The sequence below is a fragment of the Phaethon aethereus genome (assembly GCF_964289735.1).
Source record: "Phaethon aethereus genome assembly, chromosome: 18".
Taxonomy (NCBI): domain Eukaryota; kingdom Metazoa; phylum Chordata; class Aves; order Phaethontiformes; family Phaethontidae; genus Phaethon; species Phaethon aethereus.
The window spans coordinates 4,341,989-4,358,879 of record NC_138594.1 but is presented as its reverse complement, the minus strand read 5'-3'; the positions used below and the strand labels follow the sequence as shown (position 1 = coordinate 4,358,879).

At 38.0% G+C, this 16,891-nt stretch overlaps 1 protein-coding gene across 1 annotated transcript in view; it reads right to left on the bottom strand.

Moving 5' to 3' along the window:
• Positions 1-15,156, bottom strand: part of B3GNTL1 (UDP-GlcNAc:betaGal beta-1,3-N-acetylglucosaminyltransferase like 1) — a gene marked incomplete at both ends in the record, with an annotated part of 126,353 nt that extends 111,197 nt beyond the window's left edge. The window contains 4 exons of the mRNA XM_082008265.1: positions 5,336-5,400; positions 10,431-10,530; positions 10,659-10,775; positions 15,061-15,156. Of these exons, the coding sequence (XP_081864391.1) occupies positions 5,336-5,400; positions 10,431-10,530; positions 10,659-10,775; positions 15,061-15,156 (378 nt within the window). The remainder of the gene's footprint in view (positions 1-5,335; positions 5,401-10,430; positions 10,531-10,658; positions 10,776-15,060) is intronic.
• Between the last annotated feature and the right edge of the window lie 1,735 nt (positions 15,157-16,891).

Here is a 16,891-nt window from a genome sequence, read left to right as displayed (position 1 = left end):
AAAGGCCTGGGACCTCCAAAAACTGGCCTGTCAACAGCACCACCAAAGCAAACATGCTGATCCCAGGCAATTTTCCAGAAGGCAGTTTTTTAAAGAAGCCCCACACCATCAAACACATTACACAAGTCACCCGAACAGAACACGCCCTAATGATCTGTCAGTACTTGCAAGATCACACAAAAAAGTAACTACTTTTCTGTTTCTATTTCTGAATTAAATTGAGAAAGAAGGGGACAATAAAGAAAACACTTCAAAGTTTAAGCAGCTGACTTTATTGAGCACCTTTCTTTTCTCGAGCATGGCAACAAAAAAGTCTACACAGGAGGATATACTTGGTGTTCTTATGCACCTGAAAGACTAGTACCTCCCGTCAATATAAAATTAATTACAATCTTTTTATGAAATCTTTTAATTCAGCATCACTATTAATTATCAGGAAATTTTTGCTTTAGAAGCAGCTCCCACCTTGGTGCATTTGTTCAGCAAATGCAGACATATGCCTTTCCATATCTAGCTTTTCTGTAGTCACTGGAGATCACCTTGGACCTTTCTTAGTTAGACCACTGAAAAAAGCACATGAGTGTTTGCAGGCAAGGGAAGCAAGCAACTCACATGGTGTTCAGTAGCAAAGTCAGTAAACTCAGACAAGAGTAAAATCCTCACTGTGAATTCCAAACACCCACTTTAACTAATAAACAGGTAAAGGTATATGCAGGCATATGGTTATGGCAACCAAATTCTGCACGTTTGCTTCTTCATTTATGAAACAGAAAATTAACATTTCCCATTCCAGAGAGAGGCATTTAATCTGGTTTTAATACATGCACTTCTTTACAGAACAATAAAAGGAATGATGCCTTCACGCACTCGTAGTTTGATTTTTTGGTGCTCATTATTGATTCAGAAACATGCACAACTCTTATGGACAGAAGGGGCTTCTGGTAACAGGGTTCATCACTACACCCACTTACCTGCTATTTGAGTAACAGCTTATTTCAGTTTTTAGATCAGAGGATTAACTTTGCAAGGAATAGTACATTAAAACAACACCAAAAAGCAAATACATGAAGTTTGATCACTGCTTCATTTCCTAAGCTATACAGATGTTAATTTGAAAGAAAGGAAGAATATTTCAAAAGTTTATTAGTGCCTGTAAAGTAATGTATAATGGCAACTAACAAGAAATCCATCTTTGCAAAAACAACTAGTTATGAAGACTATAAAAACGAGCAGCTATGTTTATCACTGAAAGCTAGCTTAAAGGCAGGAGTCCCTGAAACATCTACCAAGTCTGTCTAGCTAAGGTCCAACCACCTTGTTCCAAGACCTTTATGAATACCCCCTCAATGAAGTGTTTTTTAACTTGAAACTCAAGAAAAGCATGCAATTTCACAGCAATTAAGAATTAACATTCTCAACTTAAATCACACAAGTAAATCTCACAAACAGAAAGGCACAGGTCACCAGCTGCCAATTCGAATATGGGAACATCAATTCTGGTGGTCCACCCTCACTTTTGGTGAATAAAACTTAACTGTTTCCCTACATCATTTTCAACTGTTAGCAAGCAGTGACACTGTGGCAACACGGTTTAGAGTCACATCTTTAAACTGGCTAAGAATCTCAGAAATAGTGATATATTGCCAACAGAGTCTTTCAAAAGACTAAAACAAGTGTGTCAAGGACTCAAGTAAATATGACCGGATTTGAAATACTGCAGGTCAAAAGGGGACACATTTTTATATTTCTTCTTTAACAGTCAGGAACCCTCCTACAACACACCGATTAAAACTGAAGTAATGGGAAACTACACAGATTATTAGGATGATCGTGTAGATGAAACTACACGATTATTAGGAACATGAAAGCATGTTTCTTTTTAAAGAAATACGGTTTTATACAAGTATAGGCATGCTTAAGTGAATGTCAGTGAAAGGAAGTTTTAGTGTAAGAGTCCTGCTGTGCTGCAACTGCATAAATAACAAAGATGGTAATCCCCCGAGAGAACGGACAAACTAAAGTTACAATCAAATGCAATTGGTAGATAAAGTCATAACTGCAGACAATTTGAAGAGTAAAGGTAACAGTGAAATTGTTTGCATAATTAGTTAATTCTATTGTCGTTATGACCAAGATTTTCTGAGACTATAAATGTTAAATAGGAACAACTTGTTAAGTATCTTCAATTTTTCTACTTGTTTTCCTAGTGAGAAAAATGCCTCAGTAGCTTAGAGATGAAGTCTGTAACAACAGCCACAACAAAAGAACTCCATAATAGCTATTAGTCAAACAGCTGCCACTTCATACTAGAATAGGCTGATCAAATTCTGACAGTTCTGAGCTCTGTAACCTTTTTTTCCACATTTCTTCCCAATTTGTTGTCCTCACAAATCTGTGTTGAGAGACATAACACAAGCAGCCTGACTCCAGCTGGGATGGCAAGCAAAACAGTCTCTCTGGAGCCAATACTTCCAAAGATGATCCCAAATATGCTCGTACATTCATTTCACTCAAAGAAGTTAAATGAATGTACAAGGAGCCACGATGTATTTGTCCACCTATATGAAATGTACACAAACTACTGACCCAGCCCCATTTCTCTCCACATGCACCTATAGCAAACCTGAAATTACAGCTGCACTTCGGAAGGTCAATTCCCTGGCATTACTGCAGCACATTCCAAAAGGCTGATATCAACATTCCTTCCTAGAGAGCTTGATACTGGATTGGTGACTGAAATGAAGAAGGTAGGTGGCATGTAGAAGCGGAGTTATTAAACAGCTGGCAACATCTGTGTTTCAGCTATTGTCACACAACATTTACTAACTACGGACAAAATATTGAGCAATTTTTGAATTGTAGCAGTTTCCACATTCATTTTATTTCCTCTGATCTCTTTTCAGCAAATAATGGTAGTCACAAGGAGAGACAGTAGAAAATATATTTAAGTAACACCAATCATTTAATATTTCTTTTTTTATCAAGGTTGGGCTTCTGACAGTTCAGAATGCCTTCTATTTTGAAGCATGTAGCTCAATAGCAGGAATGGAAATGTGTAGAACAGAAAAAACTTCTTCCAAGCTTTTCCATACTCTAAGTCATAAAATTCTTAATCAAATCACTTCGTGTAGGTCTTAATTCTATTAAATATAAACTTATACGAATTATAATCTTGCAAAAATCCAAAATCATCACCTGTTGCATTTCTTAATATCTGTAATTTGTTGCCCTGATGTTCTCTTATCCTTCACAGGTCAACAGCAAATAGAAACAACACAGCAGCATGAAGATGCATACTGTATAAGCACCATAAGGTAATTAACATATTAAGAATTCTGAAGAGATCTCTATAAAAATATTAATTTCATTTAAAGAATTTAATTTTCTAGTTTACTGCTAGTGATTTACAAACAACTAGATCTGTCTGGATTGAAAAGAAAGAATAATCCAAAATTTACCTCAGTAAATTATTCTATACAGATTTAAGACAGAAGATATGAAGCTCCACAGGCCAAGAAAATGAATAGTCAGTTAATTTCTCACTCATGCATACCTGGACTCCGCTAACTTCAGTCAACATAAGTACATATGCAACTCATCCTACATACTCCCTAGGATGCCCCATACAGTGTGGTATCTGTCCAAGCCTGGAATACCTGAACTTTGCAAGTCATAAGTAAGATCTAATTTTTTTTGTTGTTTCATTTTAGATATACAAACAGCCTCTCTGACTCACAATATAGGAGAGTTAAATCCATGGAATTATTCGTATAAATGAAAATAGCACTTGGGTTTGTGTCTACCTGAAGTAATGCAAAAAGAACTGGAACTCGAGTTCATTCATCTCAACAAAACTGGCATCACTTCAGTTACTGCATGACATAATTTATGATGTCCACACACTCTTTTAAAATCTGGCAAGCCAGGTGATCAAAAAAGAGGAGCGGATTTTGTGCTCATACTTCCTCAGAATAATCTGTTTACGATTTATGATAACAGACACTGATGGTCAGTGCTGGAAATGAAATACTTCTTTTTTGATGTATGAGAAACTGACCATTCCAAACACCATTAATATGTATATGTGATTATGAGTTCTGTGTATTCAATGGATATTCAAAATTTTGTTTCTGAGATACCTATATATACACCTATATATCTCTCTCTCTCACAGATACTGCATTTCAAAACTTCACCCTCCATAAACTTATATACAAAGATTTACATGAAACACGCTCTGTAAAACAAACAAACTCCAAAACCAACAAACTGTTAAAGGGAAACTAGGATAAACAAACTCATTTTAAAAGGCACACTGTGTTGCTAAGTACAGTAACAACAATAAAAGCAAGAATAAAGGCCAGGAAGGCCACCTGCAAAACTTAATTTCTTAAATGGTAAGACAAGACATGCCGCATTGCCTTGGATCAGAAGAAATACACCAGCAACAGTACATTGATAAATCACAAAATTTTAACATATAAATGAAAAAATCCTTCTACCTAGTTGAAACAACAAATGGAGTTTGCAATCTAAAAGATTACCCAAATTAAAACCTGTGTGCTTATATGGCTGTGGAGTTTACATCCCTGCTTTGAGGACACTTTCTAATAAGCACAGACAATCATAACATTAAGTTGGATCCTACCTGAAAACCTACACTTTCAGCAGCCAGCTCCTCCTAGCACTACACTAAACCATAGTTCAGTTCCAATTTAGAGGAAAGGATCAATCTTCAGGTGAAATTACATGAGATCAGTGAGCCTTAAAGGTCTCGCTCTTCTCGCCTGATCCTAGCCACATGGCATCATTCCTCAGATGAGCTATGCACATTTGTGAAATCCTTCACTGCATATTAAGCTGCATAAAGTCAGATACTTATCTGTGGGTTAGTGAGCTGAATGGGTTCACAGAAGGTATCCAACAAAGGAAAGAAAAAAAAAATTCAAGATGGAAGGTGAAACCGCACCTATTTTGCATGAAAAAAGCCAGTAGATTAGCTCTTAGTTTCTCATCAATATAATTTTCTAAAGAATGTGGGAAAGAAAAATCCTGAAAACACCTAAATACCAACCTGACCCAACCCACACAATAGCTCACAATAGCTTGTGAAATCCGATAGGATCAAAGAATAGTGTAAGGCTGTAGGCTTTCTACAGGCTGGAAGACAACTTTACAGCTATAAATAGTAACCAGCACATTTAACACCCAAACACCTTTAAACAGCTTGTCTTTAAGGCAAACCAACAATTACATTAAACACCAAAGCATTTTATTGACAAAAATAAGTTAGACAAAATGCATTAACTTAGGTAGACAAAATGCATTAACTTACTGAATCCAGAAAGCAAAGATAAGTTCCTGAGCTCTGAATTACTGCTTGATTTTTCGCAAATCCAACTGTTGGGAAAACAAAGATAAAATTGTGTGGTAGTTTTTACCTTTCCACTTTTTTAAGTCTTACTACAATCAGGAACACATGAAAGGAAATACAAGAATCAGTATCGGGTAAAGTATGCAATTTTTCCATATTTAAAACCAGGTAATTTGTAAATATTTAAATAATATGCCTATTTCAATCTCCAACTCTGAGTGGTTATCAGTTGTACATGTTATAATTCTACCACCATGTAGAATTAGACTACTTTTGCTAGCCCTCCACATAATAAAGACATAATATGTAATACGTATCTTGAAGAGGCCAGCTACCTAGGTTTCACATCCAGTACCTCAGATCATAGAATCTCAGAATGGTTTGGGTTGGAAAAGACCTTTAAAGGTCATTTAGTCCAACCCCCCTGCAATGAGGGGGTTGTATATACATATTCACCTCTTAAGACATAACAAATAATAACAAATCATAAAAAGGCAAAGAAAGAACAAGTTTGCTAGGCAACTTGTTCTTCCCAGCAGAGGGCAAGGTCCCCAGAAGGACTCCAAAAAAAATGTAACTTCTGTTCCATTATGCTTTGCATGCAAATACAAAAACTTCATGCACCATTTATGTAATTGCACATGTAATGCAGAGGGGAGACAAAGCAGAAAAATATAGGTACAAGGAGCACAAACCTGGCTTATTTATACCAGAACATGTTATACCTTCTATGGAAGACCACACTGAAATAAAAATTCAGTGAAATGACAATGTTGACATCTAGGGTCTTTTAGTTTCTGATTCCCTGACACTTCTTGACTCTTTTACCAAGCCATTTCAGGAAGATGAAGCAGAAGAAAACTTTTTTGACAGCTTAATTTCTGAAGCAGATGACAGCACTGGAGGGTCAAACAAATGGCAGAGCCAGAAAAAAGGCAGGGAGCAGGCATACATACTCAAGGGTAAGGATGGGACTGCAGCAACCAGCAAGATGATGAACTCATATTACCACTGAAATACATCTGCAAGGTAGGAGTGTTTATCCGGGATGATTTTTCTATGTAGACAAGGTCTCTGGTCCTTGAATTCTCCTGGGCAGCACGGTAAGAAAAGACCATGCTATACCCAGTGTTACTGTGAAAAATGCTATATGAATTCCACTTGTCATATATTTATTTAAGCTTTGCTTGAAGTATTTATGGAACCAAGTCAGGGAATCCAGCAAAAGATTGCCCTGACATGCAAACCAAATGAGGTGAAGATATGCAGTACTGTGGGGGTTTTATTCTTTAATGGGAAAACTGGAAACCTAAAGCCAAAAAATCCCACCATGAAGTGGAGCAGGATAATTTTAAATCATACTATCCCTAAAGTTCCTGATTTTGCATTTGAAGGCAAGACTTCTGTAATTCTCTACTCTTTTTATGTGATACAGGTTTAAGTTTGCTCAGGAAACAAATTTGGCTGGGCTCAAAGGTTCACTTAGTTTTAACGCACATACTCCTTGGCTATTTTTCCAAGTTGTCCAAGTACAGAAAAAGACTTATGACTGCACTTCTTACTACCTCAAAGGAACATTATGTCAACTACCAACAGAACACTACTAATAAAGGCTTTTCCTTATAACTATTATTCTTTTCTTATGTATTTTGAGTATTTTAATCCTCAACTTCTTTTCATCACGGATTTCTTGGACTTACTATCTTAAAGCATATTTACATATTACTTTTTAGACACATATGAATATCTAATCTCACTAGTTACTCTCCTCCTCCTTCCTACTGGCAGTAAAAAAAGCAGCTGGCAAAGCCAGTAGCTACCACAACAGCAGAGCTGAATCCTGGCATGAGCAGTTTTAGTGGCAAACAACTGATGCAAGTTAGCAGGTCTGGACACGCCAAACAAGCAAAACCCGAATACTGTGGAGGTCCCTACTAAAGCAAGAGGTAAAAGAACATGATAGAACTAAATTTGCCCAACATCAATCAAATCAATACTCTCAATACATCAATAGCAGCTGTAAAGCAGCCTGTACTTACATTTCAATGCCATCATTAGTATACCCCAATATTTCAAACCTTCAGTAGAAAATAATGAAGTACTAGGAACCAATAATGTAGGAAAAAATGTGAAGGAAACTCAAAGGCAACTACAAGATGACAACTATATTCCTCTATGAACTTTCTGAAATATTTCAGATGTTGTTTTCAAATAAAACACTTCAAATAATATCATGATATACTTAATATTTGTTATGAGAAATAATCTTAGAAATATTTTCCAGCTAAGACAGACACCATCCTGAAGCTTTTCATATACCAGCTATTCTTCTAGACAGGTATTTTAAAAATTAATAAGAGCTATAACTCCCTGTAGAAGAAACTAGATATTAAAAATTGTTTCACCACAACAATCCTACGTTTGGCATGAGTAAAAAATTTTCTTTAATATTACTCTACTGAACAAAATCAAATGTTTGTGCCAGGTCTCTGAGTTTTGTAAGGCCTGCTTACTTGGTGAAAAGAGCCTGTTACCATGGTTACAGCCGTAAAAACTTAAGCCTCAGTGAGATATTAACATTCCTCACTCTTGGAAAGAAAAAGGTTTCCTTTTTTCAGGCAAGTGACCCTTTCTTTTTTTCTAGGTTCCCCCCCGCCCCCTTTCTTTTACATGCTAGAAAAGAATAAGAAATAAATCCTAATCTTGTGTAAATAGTTGAAGATGCAAAGCCTGACTAGTACATTGTTTCTCTACTAAAGCATCTTCTTTTAGAGGAAAGACTCCTTACAGTTATAACTAGTCCTTAACATAATAAAAGTAAGTCACTAAAAGCAAACAAATACTATGGTTTTCAAGTAACCTGCTCCTAAAATGTAACAACCATGAAGAAAAGATGTCCTCATTTTAATGGTGACCTGAGAGTGACTTTCACATGAATAAGCGTGGGTTTGTTTTTTAAAAGAACTATGCATTTCATTCTATTATTTAAAACAATGATCACAGCTGCATCCCCCACCCCCAATTTATTAAAGATTTTTTCAGGTTCCAGCTATCTCAACACTGACAAATGCATGTTAAAACAAAAATTAATCTGACATATCTCTAGTGGCACAAAATACCACTTTTAGTTCACAGTTCCAACTTAGTTTTAGTTTCGTTTTCCTAAAGTGCAAAGGTGAACTGACTTCAGAATTTTAACATATATTATTAGCAAAACATTGCACCTGTGTATTCTCGCAAACTAAGAACTAGTTTACACGTGACTACTACAACACTCTTTTAGGAACAAGACTTTATACACAGAAAATGTTTTATAAAAATGGAAAATACATGATATAACAAGATGATATTGACAAAAACATTACTAACCAACTTTCCTAGGTACCATAATTATCAACCTCTGGTATTATTCTTTGACTTTTTTCCTGAGAAATCACAACCTACTTACCTTCTAGACCATCAACTACTAAGAGAAGTAAGATTTGAAAAAAAAAAAAGACTGATCACTCAATAGTTGAGGGGGGCGGGAATAAGGAAGACAGAAAAATTTCCAGGAATACAAGCAATTCTTAACATTGCTCAACTCCAGCTTTATCAGTTGCCCAAAAATAAAAAATTCCCTCTACAAACCTTGTCTGCCTTTTGTCATGACCAGCTCAATAATGCTAGTATTACAAGTTGCACTGTCAAAACAACAACAGTTCATGCTAGAGATATTAAAATGTTAAAAATATTTATAACAACAGTTGTGCTACTTCAGTATTGCTCAGGCTGACACTTGTTTAAAAAAAAAAAAAGCTTTAAAGCAGTCTATAGTCAAAAGAAATGGTAGTAAATAAAGCCAGGGGCCTATACCAAGTTGCAGATGAATTCATTGCACAAACTCCTATTTATTTGCATGTTTCAACAAGGGGATGAAAATTAAGCCTTCTGAAACAGAACTGGGCTTTTTCATAATAAGACCATTTTGAGGAGACTGCAATAAGCCTAGGCTTCCCTCCAGTTACAAACAGGGTATTTTGTTAAAAAAGGGAAGCTGACCAGATTTTGTGTTACAGTGTTTCCAAGGTCTGCCTTTTAAGTGAGCTAACTTGAAAGACGCAAATTTGGAACTAGTTTTGTAGCAGTTCCTATCTGTCTACTCATTGTCACAAAATCCAGAATGATAGAACCATTAGTTATACAGCTCCCATCCAAAATATGACCATGCTGTTCTGCTTGCTTTGTCCTGTTGTTGCTCTGCTTCAGAACACAGACACAATCTTCCAACTTCAATGCCATTCAACAGCAGCTTGTTCAAAGAGCAATGCACTTTTATTTCCATTTTACATTTTAGCAAGCTTGTCTGCTAAAAAACACTAAACATAAAGCAACCAAAACAAGCAAAGAAAACAAACAAATCTCTCCGACAGTTTATCTCCTCCAGTGGGTAAATGTAATTCATATTAGCATGTCAGTCGATACGGAATCACACCACACACCTATGTGGTAGCTCACTAAACATATTGTTTTGCCCCTTCTGTAAATACTTAGGAATTTAGTGAGAGTTTTAGCTCACATCCAAAGTTTTCTGAAACCCATGTTTCGATCTGATCATCAAAGGGCTATCAAAAATGTATTTTGTTCTACTTCAGGGTCTATTCTACAATACTGAAAGACACGCATTTACTTTTTACATCATTATGTAAGAAATTTTGTATTTCTTTTTTCTAAAACTCATCTCCTGAAAAGAAATCTGGTATCAGAAAGCCACAGTAAAATTGTAAGCATTAACAATGTTGTGTACACTACAATTAAACAACATTCTTTTGCAGAGTAGAGCCCAAGTGTTAAGCCAAGTTCTTCTTTCCTGAACATATAAACAAATTCTACAGAGCGAAAACCAACAGGGCCAAATTCTAAACTGGAACAAGTTTTTGAATGGAGAGCTCTGGAAAAAAATGTGGGTTTTTTCCATTGCAATGCAAGTGGCTACAAAGACACCCTTCAAACCAAAAAACAGAAGATGCCTGCGGTAACAACCTAACTCTCAAAAAGTCACTATTAAGCTACATACCACCTCGAGGTTGAGATGAATCATTAGTACCAATGATTACTGGAACACCAGCATCTTCCAACTTGAGCCTCCATTTTTCAATTATTTCAGCTGAATCATCCTGGAAAAATGATGATATAGACATAGCTATTTTAACTTGTACAGTGAACCAAACAGAGTCCAAAACAAAAACTGTTATCAGAGACAGTATTTACTTGGACAGTATTTTAAACAAGGTCTGAAACATACCTTACTGGCATCATTAAAAACTGATAGCTCCATTGTTTCTCTAAAATCTTGTTCCCAAACTGACTTCAAGCATTCATCTAACCAGCGTGCGCTATTGTGAACAGGCACAATGACAGACTACAAAAAAAACCAAACAAAAATCCAAATGTATGTCAGTAAGCACTAGCTTTGTTTACTTACTGTATAAGAATATTCACTAGAAAGGGGAAGTGACAGATCCTTCTGAAACTAACTTTCACAAAAAACGTATCTTAAAAATATAAAAAGAGGCAAAGATCCTTTCTTTTCATTATAAATACATTATTTTCTTTCTTCTCTATCAAACTTTTTTCTCATTTTTTGAGTTCTACAAGATGGTTTTTGGTAAGGAAACAAGAGGGACTACCGAACCAGAAATGCTAACAAAACATCTATAACACCACACTAATCTGTTTCTAGTATTCTTGCATGTCTTACAACACTCTTTACTTCTGTCTTCCATTAACGTACTTACTCATCAATCTTTTCTATACGTTTAGTACCTAATTGGAGATGCTCGTATATGCAGCCTGTACCCTTGGGCTCTAGCCAAGTTTTTAAAAATTATTCTATCTAAAACTGCCACTAAGCACATTAGAAGATGACATATGACATCGTTCCATTGCAGGCTTTCCTATTATGGCCTCTCTTTTTTCAGCCACATACACAGAAAGCATAAAAACTTACCTGAAATATTTTAAAATTGTTTAGAAACCAGGGACGAGGCATTTCTCTGTTCAGTTACTCACCACTCTTCTAATTATCCCCCCAAAGCCAACAAACCCCCCAAATTCTTTCAGTGTCTCAAAAAAGAATTTAATTTTAACATTCCATCACAGAATGCAAGCCCCAAGAAATTAGCACAGTAATACACTGGCTGTGTTTATAAAGGGAGAGTCCAAACCCATACTCATTTAGATTGCTTATAGATGGGAAACGCAAGGCAAAGACCCTAAGTAACTTGTAAAAAGTCTCAGGGGACATTTTAAGAAGTTCCTAGAAACAGAACTTAAACTCCTTATCATGTGGTGTAACCATAGATATGCAATTTGAAGGAACAAAGGATGAGTTTCTATTGCGAGCACGTGAGAATCTTAAGAAACAAAATACTAGAAGAGTACTGAAATGGAATTATTCAAGATTTGGTGACATGTGAGTACATGTAAACTGTGCAAATACATGCAAATGCATGCATTTAGTAGGCAGATAAATTTTGTGGACATTGAGGAGTGTGTTTTTGGTTTTGTTTTTTTTTTTTTTTTTTTACAGAGTATGATGTATGTACATGCAGGTATTACAGCGTATGATGTATGGTATGATGATTAACAAATAAAAAACATTTCACAGCAAAATAAAAAAAAACAACTATACTTGTTTAAAAAGAATGAGCATCCTGATTTTTGGCAGTTTAACAGGTGAAAGGGGTATTTGAAAGAAGTAAAAGGAAAGTTATCTAAAATTTTAAGCAAAGCAGGCCTTTGACTTCTGTTTTGCAGAGACAAATAAGTAAAATAACAAGAAATAAAAAAATAAAAATGTGAAATTGATTACCAAAAATATCAGAATTGCAACTGACAAAAAAAATATTTCAGAACTGTGTCTCAGATAGTACTTTAAGACTTAAAAAATAAGCAAAAATCTGAGATTCTAAATCAATATATTCAATTTACTCAGGATTTTAATATCCCTTATGTCTAGATGGCAATTAAAATATGACCCTATACATTCATACTAATCAAACATACTCATTCAGAAAGAAAAGGTTTTTCCAATTCTTCCAGTTACAATACAAACTAACTACAGTTTTGCATATCCAGAAAAATCAATGATTTTCCAATTTGTTTTCTAATTAACTCAGTAAAAATTTGACTATGCCGTCACAAACTAGCTTGATAATGGCTTGAAAACTGTAGAACTGGAACTTCTTTTTCATAATGAACTCCTGGTTTAAGTCAGGACAGCAGTGCAAAATATCAAGAGGATGTTAGGGCCCCTCCGCTTAGTTTGAAATGAAAACAGAAAAAGCAGTACTTTAACAGCAGCACACACAAAACAATCCATAAATACCTGATGGCACTAAGGCACTCTCAACTCAATAACTCATAATATGTTAGCATGCTCTTAAACATATTACTGTGAGCAAGTTCTGCTTCCACAGAACTAGAGCAATGGTGAGCTAGATGCCTGCCAAAATAAGGCACAGAGCTGAATTGCTGACGACTCTTCTGTGTAAAACCTGAAAAATCAACAAATCCATACAAATAACTGTACACAGCAATACAACTAAACTATCACAGTACTGGTAACACTATATACTAAAGGTTCCTTATGTTCTACCATTCTTACCCAGTTTACTGGTTTTCTGTGTTTACCTTTTTTTTTTTAAGCCGAAGACAAATTAAGACCACCACAGAGCTAAACTTTCATTTCTCTCTGGTTCATTTCTACATTTGCAGCCCAGCTTAAAAGCTGCAGCTGGTACTCGTCCTGAACTAGGCATTCATAAATTGGCCTTTATCATTGTGTGACTGTATCAGAATAGTTCACGCTCCTTGGTTCATTTAAAGAGGGAAAAACATGAACCAGGGCACTATTTCACTTACAGGTGCAGAGTCATAGTAAGAAAACTGGCTGGTAGTAACCTCAGGAGACCCTATTTGTCCTGTCCGAACACAAGATCAACTACAGCTATATGCTTGCTGACAAACCATAGTCTCCAGGGACAGAAACACCAACCTTGCGAAGCAGGCGTAAAGGAGGCCTGGAATGGTTTTCCTAATGTCTGAAGTCCTGCTGCAGTTTATACCAACTACTACTTCCCGATCCCAGCACAGATGATGATTCTAGTTCTCTTTGCAGCAGCCTTCCCTATATGTTACCATAGACTGTTACCATAATAGTGAACTACAGAAATATGCATAATGTTCTTTCAATGTCATTTTGAGTCAACACAGAGACATAAATTGGAAATAACTAATGTATTCTGGTCATTACAAGATCAACTGAGTGACAACTGAGTCAGAATTATCATTTTGTTAGCTGAGACTGATTTATAGCAAAATCCAACACTTTCATGGCCTATGAGCCAAGTAACAGTTAAAACACAGAACTATGAATCAGATCTGGACTTGAGCATTGTGGTACTGCCTGGACTTCACACATTCTAGAATAAGACCTGAAGCGGTTTTAGGTATTTTCAGTAACATAGTTTTGCCATCACTAAGCTAAGTTAATGATTCTTGCCTTCGCTGCAAAATTAATTTTGATGTATGGCAAAAATGGCAGAATGTGAAATGGTTAAGAGGTAGTTCAGTCCTCTTTCTTCTACAAATGTATTAACCAAAAAACCTCCTTTCCTTCCTCAGCTAGACTACTGAAAAACAATACATCAATCACAAGATTGAAAAGAAGTGGAAAAAAGTGAGGGGTTTTTTAAAAAATGACAGAAACTGTGCAACTAGACATTTTGCATCAAAAAAATCTCATTTCTGGCATTACCACCATCACCCTCTACCAAGAACAAATGAGATAAACACCTCCAAAGTGAAAACTTAACTTCAGTTTCCACAGATTTCAGTTCAAGTACACTCCTACTTGCCTCCACACCTGAATGTGGAAAACAGATTTTTTTAAATAATGTTAACACTGTTGAAGATGTTACAGAAGTCAGAAACTGTTATTTTTAAATGAAGGTTTCATGTGAGCCACTATTGCAAACCATTTAGAAACTCATGGCTGCTGGCAGAAACATATTAGTTTTGTCAAGTCTTATGTATGAGATACTTTAAATAAACCCAGAAAGATTTTCAGGCCACAAACTTGGCCTGCCTTTAGGATCTGAGGCTCTGTGAAGTTGTTCATCACTTTTACTTGCCCGTTGATCTGTAGTTTTGCTTTTCAGATGTTTGCCTCACTACATCTAAATCGTTGCCAAACCACACCAGTTGTACGTGTGCAAATTTGTAAAAGAAAAACTAGTTTTTCTAGTTTTAGGGGTTTTTTTTTTAAACTTTTTAAAAAACTTTTAGTTTTTAGGGTTTAAAAAAAAAAACAAAAAAAACAACAATTGTTACAGGGAGTAACAAAAGAACCAAATATCGTAAGAAAAATGTAAAGCTATCTTTTCTAACTCCAGGTAACCCAGCAGGCCCGGCCCGGCCCGTCATTCTGCAAGGCCGCCCAGCACAAAACCAAGGCCAAAGTCGCCTCCCGCAACCTCCGCCGAGCAGCCGCAGCACCTGCGCAACCCCCAGGGAAACGCACGGGCGGCAGCTCGGCCGCTCCGGACCGCCGCCCTTCCGCAGGGCCGCGGCTCGCCGCCCGGCCAAGCGCACCCCGCCTGCCCGGGCCGCAGCCCGCGCTCCGCCGCCCGCCTGACACGTACCACCTGCACGGCGCGGCCTCGCCCCGCCGGCGGCCGGAGGCGCTCAGGGCGGCGGGCAGCGGCGGGGCTGCCCCCGGCTCTCCCCGCCTCCGTCATGGCCGCCTCCGCCCCTCAGATCAGGGGGGCGCCGCTCAGCCCCTTAACGCCCTGGAGGAACCGGGGCTGACCGGCACGGGGGAAGGCGGCGGTCACCTCACACGCACGACCGCGGCGCCCGGGGGTGCTGGTGCACACACCCCCCGCCCGCTTTTCTCCTCGGCGCGAGCGGCCGGGCCGCCTGCCCCCGTTCCCGCCTCGGCCCCTCAGCTAGCGAGCCCCCGCCCCGCGCGCGCGGGAGCCCTGCTGGGAGGAACAACGATAGATAAGGCGGCTGCAGAGAGGCCGGAAGCGCCGCTGCGGTGTAGAGCGACAGTCTAGGGCGGCGGCGAGCAGCGAGGCGCTGAGGCGAGGGTGGGAGACGGGGTGCAGGTGCCCTTTCTGGGGCAGCTTCGCCTTCGGGCTGGAGAGACCCTGGGGGCGAGCCGCAGGCCATGTCGCTTGCTCAGGAAGGCAGCCGCGGCCGGAGGCTGCTGCGTGGCGTTTTAAAGCTTTAAAACCTTGCTCCTCGCTGCGGCTACGGGGTCACCTCCAGCGCTGCCCCAGCCCGGCCTGCGGAGGCACTAATTTCTTAAATAAGTGTTGCTTGCAGTTTCCCATCTGTTCTCTTAAGTTTTTTACTTGGATCTCTTCACATAGCACTTCTATTGGTCAAGCCTGGTCTGTTCAGTACTACCAGTGCCTTTCTTATTTTTTAATAACTAAAAGTGGGAAAATACTTGGTGGTAATGATACCATTATTGATCATTTACTTACTGAAACTATGATCCTGCAACCATTTATTCCCTTGGAAAGTACTTGCAACTAAAAGGGATCGCAAGACCAGGCCCTATACAACAACCCATTCAGAATTTTTAAAATTTGCACAAAGCAATCTTTGTTGAGCAAAATCCTGAGATTATCCCTTGTTTTTCTGAAGAGCCTGTTAAACAGCTAGACAATTCAAGGAGCAAACAGAGCAGAGTTATCTTAAAATGTTTGTTGGCACACAAATCTGAGAACTGAGGAGGTGAGGAAGGCAGCCAAGCAGTAATTCACCCTCGGAATCTATTTCAAATTATCTACACAGCTTCTCTCCATCCAGCCTGAGTTTAACCTCTCTGTGAACAGCACTGCTAAATATGATCATTTCTTTTTCTGGCAATGGAGGCTGCTAGCACTTTTACATTGCCTGCGTGCTTTGCTTTATCTAAGAGAGTGTAGCAGAGTATTGCTTTACTCGCACTGAACCAAACAGAGTTCTAGTCGGGGACCAGTGCCTTAGTATGTGAAGCAGTACACAACACGCAGAGCAAACCCCATGCCTCCTTCCCCAAAGAAAATAGAGAACCAATCAAAACCACCAGAAATGTTGTCTAAGTTATATTCTGTAGCTGACCACAGAAGGTAATTAAATACAAACATCCATTTAAAACCTGATTTTCATTTTGGTGGATTTTGGACAGACTTTTAAAGGCCCACAAGCACAAAAAAACTATTCTGTGGGATCTAACTTCCACTGTCAGAGTCATTACCTACTGGTTTTTGAAAATCTAGCAGGCATTTCTGTGGTTTTGGGCAACTAAATACAGTTTTCAAAATATAGTCCATCGTTTCAGGCCTATTCCTCTTTCATGTGGGTCAGAATGGAAAGAGGTCTCCTAATGCTCTCATGACAAACTCACTGACAAGCAAGCAAAAATCATTTGGTCCTAGTTGTGCTTTCAATTGCTCGACCTTAAAGATTTTTCAGAGT